This window comes from Trachypithecus francoisi, unplaced genomic scaffold, assembly GCF_009764315.1.
Source record: "Trachypithecus francoisi isolate TF-2019V2 unplaced genomic scaffold, Tfra_2.0 Contig01461, whole genome shotgun sequence".
NCBI lineage: Eukaryota > Metazoa > Chordata > Mammalia > Primates > Cercopithecidae > Trachypithecus > Trachypithecus francoisi.
The window spans coordinates 12,817,748-12,830,725 of NW_022681433.1; the positions used below are offsets into that span (position 1 = coordinate 12,817,748).

The following is a 12,978-nucleotide window of genomic DNA, read 5'->3' on the forward strand; positions in this document are numbered from 1 at the left end:
GAGGCAGAGCCTGAGGAACAGGAGGAGGGCTCATCCAGCCAGCCAGGCTTTGGCATTTTCAGGACCAGGTGAATGACGAGGAAGAGAGACTGGCTGGCATTTGAAAACAGTAGAGCCTGGAGTGATAGAAGCAGGCGGCTTCAGAAGAGAAGGAGGTGCCTTGTGCCTGGAATGAGCAGATGTTAGTGAAGAAAAGGAAGAAACCGAGGATAAGGAGATGGAGCGGCAGTGCAGCACCCTGTGTCAGGGAGCACAGGAGAGGAGACAGGAAGGTAGGAGGCACGGGGCCGGGGGTAAGGAGTGGCATCCTGGGGAGCTCAGAGCAGTTCTGAGTATGGAGAGTCCACAGACAGTGAGGATGAGACAGAGTCTCGCCTGATGCAGGCCCTCACTGGGAAGAAGGGCCGAGTGACAGTTCAGAACCCGAGGCTGAAGCATTGAACCAGAAGGAGCCGTTGCAGGAGGCAAAAGGCACGCTGAGGACGCATGGTGCCCCCTCCAGACTGTAGGAGACCAAGGAAGAGCCGGCGGAGAGCAGGCGGGGCCGCACTACTCTGGATGCGCTTAACACCAAGAGGAGAGTCAGGAGGAGCAGGAGGCATGGAAAGTTCAGAAGCTATAACGAACAAGGGGACAGGGACGAGGAAGAAGAGCTTGAGAAGGAGGAAGCAGAAATTGAGCACCTGGGAAACCTGGCTGAGGAAGAGCAGCAAGCTGAGCTTCAGGCATATGGCAAGGTCATTACCAGCAAAGCCATTCAGGGCAAATATGAGAAATATACAAAAGAGCTTTCAGTGCCCCCACCCTGGAGGATCATTTGAACAAAGACATGCTTCCTAAAGTCATGCAAGAACTTTGAGCACTCTGGTTATACCAAATACACCCATGGTGGGGACTGAGACACCACCTCCGTCTACCCAACATGGGGCCAAGAGAGTGCCCAGAACACAAAGTTCTTCAAGCAAAAGGCAGCTGAAGCACAAGATGTAGTTGGGCAGCCGTTTGCCAGGAAGCGGAAGAGTACGTAGGAGTCAACTCCTTGTTCTCCCCGATGTGGAACTCAAGGGGAAGTCTCAGCATCTGCTCCTTGATTTGCTTTTCCTGTTATTTACATGGCCCCTGAATCCAGCCTTCAGACCTACTGCCATGCCTGTGATACTGCGTGGCCCAGTTTTTGAAGGTGCTTTGTGGAATTTAGACTTGTGCTGAAAAATCCCCCAGAAAAGCATATCCAGGGAGGATTAGAGGCTTTCCACTTATTTCCAGGAAATCTTAGGTTTCATCCATACTAAGACTTCCCATGTTTACATGAGACTGTTCTGATTTTTAATTTTAGAGAGGGAGTCTCGCTACATTGCCCATGCTGGATTTGAACTTCTGGGCTCAAGTGATCCCCCTGCCTCAGCCTCCCAAGTAGCTGGGATTACAGGCTTGTGCCACCACACCTCGCTCTGAGTTTCATTTTCCAGCCCCTTAGCTTGGGTCAGAGACATGGGCATGTAAGTGGACAATCAATTTAACTCTTAGGGTTAGGAGTAAAATGCCAGGAAATCTAAACTCATTGAAACTTGTTTTTCATTTCTGGAAGAAGTACATTTTTCTAGATGGACATACTTTTTGATCGATTTATGTGGTGTATCAAGAAATAAAAGAAACACACTCCCCCAAAAGAGAAAAAAACATACAAGAAGGAGTGCAACCTCTGTGCCAGGCCATTCCCAGTGTTTCACTGGTGCCCTGGGGTCCACATGCTTTTTTAAAGAAGACTAGGCCGGGCACGGTGGCTCACGCCTGTAATCCCAGCACTTTGGGAGGCCAAGGCAGGCGGATCACCTGAGGTCGGGAGTTCGAGACCAACCTGACCAACATGGAGAAATCCCGTCTCTACTAACAATACAAAATTAGCTGAGCATGGTGGCGCATGCCTGTAATTGCAGCTACTCAGGAGGCTGAGGCAGGAGAATCACTTGAACCCAGGAGGCAGAGGTGGCAGTGAGCTGAGATCATGCCATTGCACTCCAGCCTGGGCAACAAGAGCGAAACTCTGTCTCAAAAAAAAAAAAAAAAAAAAACCAAAAAGACTAAAGTGCACCAAATCTGCATTAAATTGAAGAATGTCAGTCCTGCCTCTTAGACCTAGCGTGTGGCCTGCACATCCAGGTTCATGACACAGCATTGTCTTTTGAAAGTAATATGCCAAAGTCAGATGTCAGCCGAGGGTTCTACACACAGAATATGGAGAGAGATCTGAAACTCTGATGGGACACGTCCAATTAGCATGCTGGAGAAAGACACATCCCCCAGTGTCGTGCTGCTCAAACTGGCCTGGACCATACCCTGCTATCAAAGGAATCAGCCTCACATTCGCTCCTGCTGGGTGAAAGGAGAGTGTCAGAGAAAAGAGAAGCGTCCCTACAGACACAAGAAGCCTACACATCTGGACGATCCCCTTGCTGATCAAACTGTTGAAGATTCATATTATGGAAGCAATGACCCTGTAGCAGATAAACTTCCAAAGCAGACTTCAACCATGCCTCATCTGGACCCACCGGAGGACGAGACTCTCACCACATTAGAGGTAGATGGTGTGGGTGAAACAGATCAGAGAAATCGTTTCTACCAGTTTGGAAAGATTGACGATCACTCTAATGCAGAAACAGCAGGGTGCTTTCACCCAGTTTTCCACAAGGCAGGCTGCAGACATGGCTGCTGAGAAGGTCTTTAATAAGTTGATTGTAATGGCCACAGACTCAACATGAAATCAAGAAGATCTCAAGCAGCCAGAGGAAAAGAAAAAGAAGGAGGGAACCACGTACTCTGGGATGAAGCTAGAGCCTTTCCCAGGACTGCCGTGAGCTCTTCCTCCTGTTGCAGCAGAGGATGCAGCAGCCAGCTACTTCAGCCTACCCCTAAGTGATCCTCCACCACTGTGGCGAACATTGCCCTGCCACCCCCACTACTCCCCGTACCGTCAGGTTTGGGGCCACACATGTTCCACCCAGTGAGACCACCTCATTCCTTTCATGAAGACTCCAGGACCAGTCCTTCTCAGGACCCTCAGAGAATGGGAGCTTGTGCTGGAAAACACAGTAGCCCCCAGCACATGAGCACTACTCTGGGGCTCTGTGGAAGAAAGGGCACTTAAAAATCCCAGTAAATGAGTTTTGGAGTAAATGTATTTTTCCTTTGTAGTTCCCATGGTAGCTGAATATTCATGCTCAGATATGGATAGTCAGTGAACGACAGCCATGCTTCTTTACACATAATCAAAGACTCAGTGGCCTTCAGATAAGCTGCTGAGGACACATCTGGTTACAAATACAACATGACTAATAAAACCTAATGTCTGTTCCGCTCATCTCTGTGGGAATAAGTGACTGGGTGAATTGGAATGCCCAATGGAGCCGCCATCTCAATTACACGTTCATTTTGTACCTTCTCGGTGGGGGCGGGCAGGGGAGAATTGAGCTTCAGTAAAAGACTTTTGGGCCGGCTGGGCTCCGTGGCTCACGCCTGTAATCCCAGCACTTTGGGAGGCTGAGGCGGGTGGATCACTTAAGGTCAGGAATTCGAGGCCAGCCGGGCCAACATGGTGAAACCTCATCTCTACTGAAAACACAAAAAGTAGCCGGGCATGGTGGCAAACGCCTGTAATCCCAGCTACTGGGGAGGCTGAGGCAGGAGAATCTCTTGAACCCAGGAGGTGGAGGTTGCAGTGAGCCGAGATCATGCCGTTGTACTCCAGCCTGGGTGACAGAGCGACACTCTATCTCAAACAAAACAAAACAAAACACCTTTGGGCTATTTTTATGTCCATGGGGGTATTTTTCTTTGTATCATCTTTTTTAATAAAAAAAAAAAAAAGAAAAAGAAAAAAATGCTAGTACTACTCACTGCCGTGTGTCAGGGTGATTTAACTCTTTTGATGTCACACCCTCAGACAAGTAGAAACCAGCTGCCTGCAAAGCCCAAATGCTTGCTTTCCTCTCCTCTTCTTTATTACTAAAGGAATCTGACTGATAGTTGTACTTCTCTATATCACCAAAAAATAAAATAAAAAAATAAAAATTACTTTGTATTCCTATCAGTTGGATGGAAACACAAATTTCATGGAGCTGTGTATTATTGAAAAAACCTGGTGTCTCGGATGAAATTATTTTTTTTTTTTTTCACAGGTGTAAACAATGCTTTATGGGGGTAGGGTGGGCGCTGGACAGGCCTCCAGGTAATAAATAACAGGTACTAGCAACAGCAGGGCCAGGCGGGGAGGTAGGGACAAATGACCCTGATCTCAGGCTTTGGGAGCTCTTGGGGTATGGTTAGGGGTTCAGGGGGACAGAGGTTAGCCAAGACAGAGGAAGCAGCAGCAGGTACGGGATCCCCCTTCCCCCGTGGCTCAGTCTTGCCCCAAAGCCAGGCCCCACCAAGGAAGGGGGACAGGTGGCGGCGCAGCTTCTCCGGGGCCAGGGCAGGTTGGGACACGGCCTCTCGGAGCCTGGGCCTGGGCCCCAGCCGGAAGGGCAGGGCTGGTCCTGAAGAACAGGTGAGCTGGCTCCACAAGGCTCAGCAGCCACACGGCTGAAGGGCCACGGCCTGGGCACTCCGAGGCTGCCGAAGCTGGCGGAGGGACGCATCCCCGTACTGAATGCCGGATCCCATCCTCTCGGGGTCTAGCTCACCTGAGTCAATCTTGTTGAGGATGGTGCGGGCACACTTGAGGAACGCCTCTTCCACATTCTCACCTGTGAGAGCGCTGGTCTCCAGAAACATCAGCTCATTCTCCTGGGCAAAGCGGGAGGCCTCCAGGAAAGGGACCTCCCGCTCAGGGTCCAGGTCCTTCTTGTTGCCACACAGGATGACCACGATGTTGGGGCTGGCCAGGGTGCGGGCATCTGTCAGCCAGGCAGCCAGTGAGTTGTACGTCTCCCGGCTGGTGATGTCGTCCACCAGCAGGGCTCCAGCCGCCCCTCGGTAATAACTCCGCGTCACCGACCGAAACCGCTCCTGGCCAGCCGTGTCCCAAGTCTGTAGCTTCACAGTCTTCCCACCCACGTTGACCACCCGGGATCCAAACTCCACGCCGATCGTGTGGTTGGAGTCCTGTTTGAACTTACTCTTAATGAACTGATGAAGGAGACGTGATTTGCCAGTTCCTGCACTGCCAATCACCAGGAATTTGAAGAGGAAGTCGTAGGTCTCGGCCATGACTCGGTCGCGGCCGCTGAGGGCCGCAATATGGCGCCGCGGCCGCGCCTGCTCCTCGGCTGGCAGCCGCTCCACTCCGGCTACAGCCCCGGCTTCTTCCTACTCCCCGGGCCGGCACCGCCACTTCCGCCTCCGCCCCCCTCCAGCGCGCGAAATTATTTTCAACAACGTCCTGGCCGGGCGCGGTGGCTCAAGCCTGTAATCCCAGCACTTTGGGAGGCCGAGACGGGCGGATCACGAGGTTAGGAGATCGAGACCATCCTGGCTAACACGGTGAAACCCCGTCTCTACTGAAAAATACAAAAAAACTAGCCGGGCGAGGTGGCGGGCGCCTGTAGTCCCAGCTACTCGGGAGGCTGAGGCAGGAGAATGGCGTGAACCCGGGAGGCGGAGCTTGCCGTGAGCTGAGATCCGGCCACTGCACTCCAGCCTGGGTGACAGAGCAAGACTCCGTCTCAAACAAAAAAAAAAACAACGTCCTGTAAGATGCTTTCTTTGACAAACGGAAATGAAAAGCGTGGAGTGTTTGAGTGGAAGACTTGTGACCTCAGCCGGAACTAGGATCTTCCACATTCACCTTTGTGTGTCTTCAGGGGCTCATTGGAATTTCCTGCTCTGGGCAGGGTGGTCTTAGAAAGTTTGGGCATAACTGTATTATAGATGATAAAGGAAACTTGATGATGTGTTAAAAAATAAATTTTAAAAAAGAGAAGGGAGAAATCATGAAAGAAGTAATTCCAGCAATTTTCACCATACTGAAGAAAGAATTCAGATTGAAAATGAAAAACGTCTTATGCCATCCAACAGAATTACATCTGTTCAGCAGAGGGCATGTACAGAAACGTTTGACAGCCCTATCTCTAGTATCCCCGAAATGGAAATAGTCACAAGTCCATCCTCATTAAAACTGGATACATCAATTATATATATATATATAGTGGAACAAGAGTGAATGAATTGTCACCACATGCAGCGACGTGGGTGAATCAGACAAAATTAATGGTGAATGAAAGAGACCAGGAGCAAAAGAGTACATACTTTTTAAAACTACGACTGGGCACAGTGACTCATGCCTGTAATCCCAGCACTTTGGGAGGCCGAGGCGGGTGGATCACGAGGTCGGGAGATCGAGACCATCCTGGCTAACATGGTGAAACCCTGTCTCTACTAAAAATACAAAAAATTAGCCAGGTGTGGTGGTGGGTGCCTGTAGTCCCAGCTACTCGAGAGGCTGAGGCAGGAGAATGGCGTGAACCCAGGAGGTGGAGCTTGCAGTGAGCCGAGATTGCACCACTGCACTCCAGCCTGGGCAACAGAGCAAGACTCCGTCTCAAAAACAAAAAAAAAAAATACTTTATAATGATTTCATTTCTATAAAAATTCAAACACAAGCAAACTGATCTACAGTACTGGAAATTACAATAGTGGTTCTCACAAGGGGCCGATACTGGCTCTTGGTAGCATTGTTTCTTAATCTAGGTATTAATTGCACAAAATGTTCATTTTGTAAAATGATTTGTGCTCTTCTGTATGTAATACTTCAGTAAAAACTTAACGTTTTTCTAAGTTCCATATCAAAACACACCATAGTGAAATTTATGGGGATAAAGAGGAGATTCAAAAAGCTTTGGTTGGGGCTGGGTGACGGTGTGGAGATAAAAGGATCAAGACAGTATAACTTAAGACTTCTTAAAAGTATTAATGGAAAGTAAACAACAATGGAGAAATGCCTGTAACATGCTAAGGGGAAATTATATCCAAACTGTCAATCAAGTGAGAAGGTAAAATAAAGACATTTCGTAAAATGTAGTCTCAAAAAATTTTCTCCCTATGCATCCTTTCTCAGGAAGTTTCTAGAAGACATCACAAAAATAAGAACAGGGAAGACAGAGGACCCAGGGAACAGAAAAGAAAGGAAGAGAATTTCCAAAATGATGGTTGGAAGCAGCTGTAGACCTGCAGGCTTGGAGATGAATCCAGGCCCCGTGGAGCAGGATCGAGGATGCTGCCAAGAAGTCAGTAGCGCAAGTGGTATGAGAGGAGTTTTAAAGTTCTGTTGGAGAGTATGGTGACAAATAGTGATAGGAACCTAGAAAGCTAAGCAAATGGAAATAGAAAAGATAATTACTAGCTACCAGAAAACAAAAAGATGTCCAAGAAAGGAAATGCAATGAGTGTCCACTGCAGTGAAAAATACACAGGTGTTGAATAATATGAATGTTGATTTAATTTTTAGGCCGGGCATGGTAGCTCATGCCTGTAATCCCAGCACTTTGGGAGGCTGAGCAGGCAGATCAACTGAGGTCAGGAGTTCGAGACCAGCCTGGCCAACATGGTGAAACCCCGTTTCCACTGAAAATACAAAAATTAGCCAGGTGTATTAGCGTGTGCCTGTAGTCCCAGCTACTCTGGAGGCTGAAGCAGGAAAATCACTTGAACCCAGAAGACAGAGCTTGCAGTGAGCCAAGACTGCACCACTGAACTCCAGTTCAAAAACAAAAATAATTTTTAAAAATATACATAGTGGGAAATTAGAAGGAGGAGGAGGGGAGAAGTATATTGCATCGTGAGGAAAAAGTTAGAAAAAAGTCTGAATTCTAATACCCTATGATAGGAAATCAATATTATGTTTTATATACTAGGCATATATGTTATTTTGATAATTTTAAAAACACTGAGGAGAAAAATAATTGTTTCATCTGCAACACAGTGAGAATTATTTGTTGCAGTAACTTCTATTTGAGAAAATAAAACAGTTTTCTATCCCTTCTGAAGGAAACCTTTAAGTGCACTTGAATTTTTTATCTAGTTCTGTAGTGTACAAGGTAAGAAAATCAAATTTAAAACATGCTTCCATTTCCCGAATTATGTTATTGGTAACAATTACAAAAATGGACTTAGATTATCTGAGTGTGTTGCTTAGCTTTTGCCTATATTCCCGACTTAATTGTGAGCAGAAAATAGGTTTATTTTTGTTTCAGTTTTTGTTTTGAGACAGAGTTTTGCTCTCATTGCCCAGGCTGGAGTGCAGTGGCACAATTTCACCTCCCTGCAATCTCCACCTCCCAGATTCGAGTGATTCTCCTGCCTCAGCCTCCCAAGTAGCTGGGATTACAGGCGCGTGGCACCACACCTGGCTAACTTTTGTATTTTTAGTAGAGATGCAGTTTTGCCATGTTGGTCAGGCTGGTCTCGAACTCCTGATCTCAGGTTATCTGCCCTCCTCAGCTTCCCAAAGTGCTGGGATTACAGGTGTGAGCCACTGTGCCCGGCCAGTTTTTAAAAAGTGCACATTAATTCAATTAAGAGGAATGATAAGATATAATAAGCATACTGAAGCCATTCATCCTAGAAACTTCCAGAATTTCAAATGGCAAAGAGAAGCATGGAGGAAAAGATGTTACCTTTTTTGTGAATTACTAGCATCAGTCATCTTTCCAGCTTAGAGAAAGTAGCAATACATACATATGCAAACACACAATTTTTTCCCCAAAATATTGAATTTCAGAAGTTCTCATTCTCATGATAACTATTTTTGTTGCTTCCAAATCTTGACAATTAAGAAAGTTGAGAATGAACTAAGCAAACACTGACGTTCCCTCCTTTTCAAAGTGCTGGCAAAGCACAGCTTCAGATGAACTCCATCAAGTGCTGCTGGCTGGCTTGTCAAGACAGAGGCTACAATTCTATGATAGGGCAGAAAGAGAAAGGCTGAGTGGGGAAGGTTGTACAGAGGACCCTCCTTATCCAAAGATTTATTATGAGAGTCCCTGCAGAAAAGATTAACAAATAATCTAATACCGACTTGTGAAATCAGTCCTCATTCAAGCATCAGTCCTCATTCAAGCATCTATCTCCTCTTAGCATCTGTAAGTCGCTGAACAGTCTCTCCAGTGCTGTAAACATTAAAGCAGAGCAAATGGATAGCATAGTGAAAATGCTAATCTAGAAGGTGGAAAATGTCATGGAGCCTATGAAAGTGATGTACATCGGCTTGAAGGCCCTTTGCTTGGCCCCACTGCTGCTGAATCCTTCTGTCTGCCCTGCTGCATGTGAATCTGGGTCTCACGGTGGAAAAAATATATGTTTTGGGCTCAGCTGGACCTGAGTCTGAAGCTTAGTTCAGCCCTTTACAGGTGAAGTTATGAAGCCCTTGTGATACTCTGTTGCCTCTTCTGTAAAAGTGGGGAAAATAACACCTATTTCATAGGGTTGTAATGAGGATTGAAAGAATATCTGTCACCTCCAGTCAAGCCGTATTCTACTTCTAGGAGCTCATCTGTGGAAGTACTCGTGCACAGATTCACATACATGGATGGTTGATTGCAGTCTTATAAAACCAAACATCTGGAAGGAGGCTAAAAATCTAATAAGGGCCGGGCATGGTGGCTCACCCCTGTCATCCCAGCACTTTGGGAGGCCGAGGCAGGGGGATTACTTGAGGTCAGGAGTTTGAGACCAGCCTGGTCAACATGGCGAAACCCCGTCTCTACTAAAAATAGAAAAATGAGCCAGACATGGTGGCGCATGCCTATAGTCCAGTCCCAGCTACTCAGGAGGTTGAGGCAGGAGAATCACTTGAACCTAGGAGGCGGAGCTTGCAGTGAGCTGAGATTGCGCCACTGCACTCCAGCCTGGGTGACAGAGTGAGACACAGTCTCAAAAAATATATATTAAAAAATAAGGGATTGATTTATTTTTAATTATGACATAGCAATATAATGGAATACTATGGGCCTATTTAAAAGAATGAAGTATACCTATGTCTACTTATATGGAAAGATATCTGCCTCACTACTTAGTGGAAAAAAAACAAGTTGCAAAATCCTGACCCCTTTTTTTTTTTTTTTTTTTTTTTGAGACGGAGTCTTGCTTTGTCACCCCGTCTGGAGTACAGTGGTGAGATCTCAGCTCACGACAACCTCCGCTTCCCAGGTTCAAGCGATTCTCTTGCCTCAGCCTCCTGAGTAGCTGGGATTACAGGTGCCCGCCACCATGAACGGCTAATTTTTGTATTTTTAGTAGAGATGAGGTTTTGCCATGTTGATTAGGCTGGTCTCGAACTCCTGACCTTGTGATCTGCTCGCCTCAGCCTCCCAAAGTGCTAGGATTACAGGTGTGAGCCACTGTGCCTGGCCCGATTTTAAAAAAATATATTGATTATTGGACATGCTTAAAGAAATGCTGTAATACCATAAAGGTGGCTGTCTTTGGGAAGTAGAATTATGAAGGACTTTAGATTTCTGTTTTGTAAGATGTTTGATTTATTTATTATTTATATTATTTTCTATTGTTTTTGAGATGGAGTCTCGCCCTGTTGCCCAGGCTGGTGTGCAATGGTGCGATCTCGGCTCACTGCAACCTCCACCTCCCGGGTTCAAGCCATTCTCCTGCTTCAGCTTCCTGAGTAGTTGGGATTACAGGTACCCACCACCACACTCAGCTAATTTTTGTATTTTTAGTAGAGACAGAGTTTCACCATGTTAGTCAGGCTGGTCTTGAACTTCTGACCTCACGTGATCCACCCATCTCGCCCTCCCAAAGTGCTGAGATTACAGGCATGAGCCACCGCACCCAGCTGTAAAATATTTTACAATGAGCATGTGTGGCTTTCATATTCAGGAAAAAAATTTCGCTGAAAACACACACACACATGCATGTGTTACCTAGCAGAGCTGTTCCGAGTAGTTGGTGGTTGTTAGGAGAGTTCCGCTTCCAACATGGGTACGCTACGTCTTTAAATATTTCTGTAGCAATGAGTAGCCACTGTGCCTAGGGTTTCTGTGCGAATACATACCCTCTTTTTTTATTCTTGATAGACTCATTATTTTAGTTGAGGCCTTGTTCTCCTTTCCTTCATTAGCTTTAATCAGCAGGCTCGGGGCACCTGTCACAAGGGATGCCATCATTCATTTTAATTTTGAAAATTATAGTAGCAATTTAAGCTCATCCTAAACATGAAAAACAAATCCGCAGTTAGTAAAGTAAAACCTTAAAGTCACCAATTTCACCATGCCTTTCAGTCCCACTACCCAGAGATGGCAGTGGTTCAGTGTATGGTCTTCACAGCTTGTCTGCATATGCAAATGTGTGTGTGCACTTGGGTTTTGTTTTTTGAGACAGGGTCTCACTCTTGCCCAGTCTGGAGTGCAATGGCACAATATCAGCTCACTGCAGCCTCAACCTTCTGGGCTCAGGTGACCCTCTCACCTCAGCCTTCTGAGTAACTGGGATTACAAACGTGTGCCAGCACACCCAGCTAAATTTTATATTTTTTGTAGAGACAGGGTTTCATTATGTTGGCCAGGCTAGTCTCGAACTCCTGGGCTCAAGCAATCTGCCTGCCTCCACCTCCCAAAATGCTGGGATTACAGGCATGAGCCACCACACCCAGCTTGCACTTGTGTTCTTGTTGCACAGATATCACTAAGCATATAAAAAATTTCTTTCCACAACAGAGATTTATATATACTACGTCTTTTTTAAAAACTGCGTAATATTCTACTTTGTAGGTGTAATTTATTTCACCATTCCCTTATTGACATAGTTTTCACTATTGTTAGCAGAGCCACAAAAATATTCTTTTACCTATATCTTCGCACACTTCAGTGAGCAGATCTGCAAGATAAATTCCTACAGGGGAACTTGTATTGGTCAAAGGGTATCCATGTGGATAATTGTTATCATGTTGCACTGACTTACATTCCCAGCAGTACATGTATGAGATCCTTTTTCCCCTACACACTTTTACCTGCACAAGTTGAGTATTCTTTACACAAAATATACCTGACCAGGTATATTTCAGACTTCAGATTTTTTAGGATTTTGGAATATTTGGGTATTCATAATGAGATATCATGGGTGTGGGACCCAAATCTAAACATGAAATTCATTTATGCTTCATATACAGGGAGGCTGAAGGTAATTTTATGCAGTATTCTTAACAATTTTTGTGACCCATCACAAGAAGTCAGGTGTTTCAGAAATTTTAGAAAATTTTGGATTTTGGGTTTTCAGATGAGGGTTGCTCAACCTGTGTCATGTATTATATATGATTGTCTTATTATTGCTTTTATTTGTTATTGTTTTTAAATCTTTGGCAATTCGGTATGTGAAAAAATGGGTGTCATTGTTGAATTTGAATTTTTTTCATCGTGACTAAAGACATCATTTCTTTATTGCCACCATCCATTTGGAAATGTTATGCACATTCTGCAAATCCAATTGGAAGGCTGGCCTAGAGTTTGGTTAGATGGTGGCGGGGACATAATATGCTTAGAAACATGGTCCTGGATAGAATGTTGAGAAAAAGTAGAGAGAGAAGATGTGTGTGGGACACAGGTTGGATAGTGGCATATTTTTTTGCATAGAAATCTGTTAGCTGTATGGCTGCTGTTTCAGCATTCCTGAATCCCTCGCCTGTTTGAAATGGGCCATCTATCCATTCACCTTTGTTCACAACGATAGAAATCGTGTCCAGTATTCTCTGTGTATTTTTTCTCACTGAAATCTGGCATCATAATGACTCAGCATCTGGAGGAGCCAATACAAGTGAATCAAGTTTGCGTTCATCACCCAGCAGTGTCTCGTATGCCTCAGGGATTTCAGGAACTTCATTTCAAAATCATAGTTTGAAATGGTCATGTTTCAAACACCTATAAAGAAACTTTAAAATGTGGCAAAATGTAGACAGGGCCTTAAATGTAGAAAGAACGTTCAGATAACTTTGCAAACAGTTTTTTGGTGATAGCTCAGTTACTTCTTGCCTCATTA

At 45.5% G+C, this 12,978-nt stretch overlaps 1 protein-coding gene and 1 pseudogene across 1 annotated transcript; one reads left to right on the forward strand and one right to left on the reverse strand.

The window, feature by feature from the left end:
- Positions 1-217: 217 nt before the first annotated feature.
- On the forward strand, positions 218-3,572 carry LOC117096363 (annotated as a pseudogene).
- A 600-nt stretch (positions 3,573-4,172) lies between these two features.
- LOC117097789 (ras-related protein Rab-4B-like) lies at positions 4,173-5,349 on the reverse strand. Its single transcript, XM_033236101.1, has one exon. It carries the CDS (start codon positions 5,203-5,205, stop codon positions 4,564-4,566), a length of 642 nt encoding a protein of 213 aa, XP_033091992.1. The 5' UTR covers positions 5,206-5,349; the 3' UTR covers positions 4,173-4,563.
- Between the last annotated feature and the right edge of the window lie 7,629 nt (positions 5,350-12,978).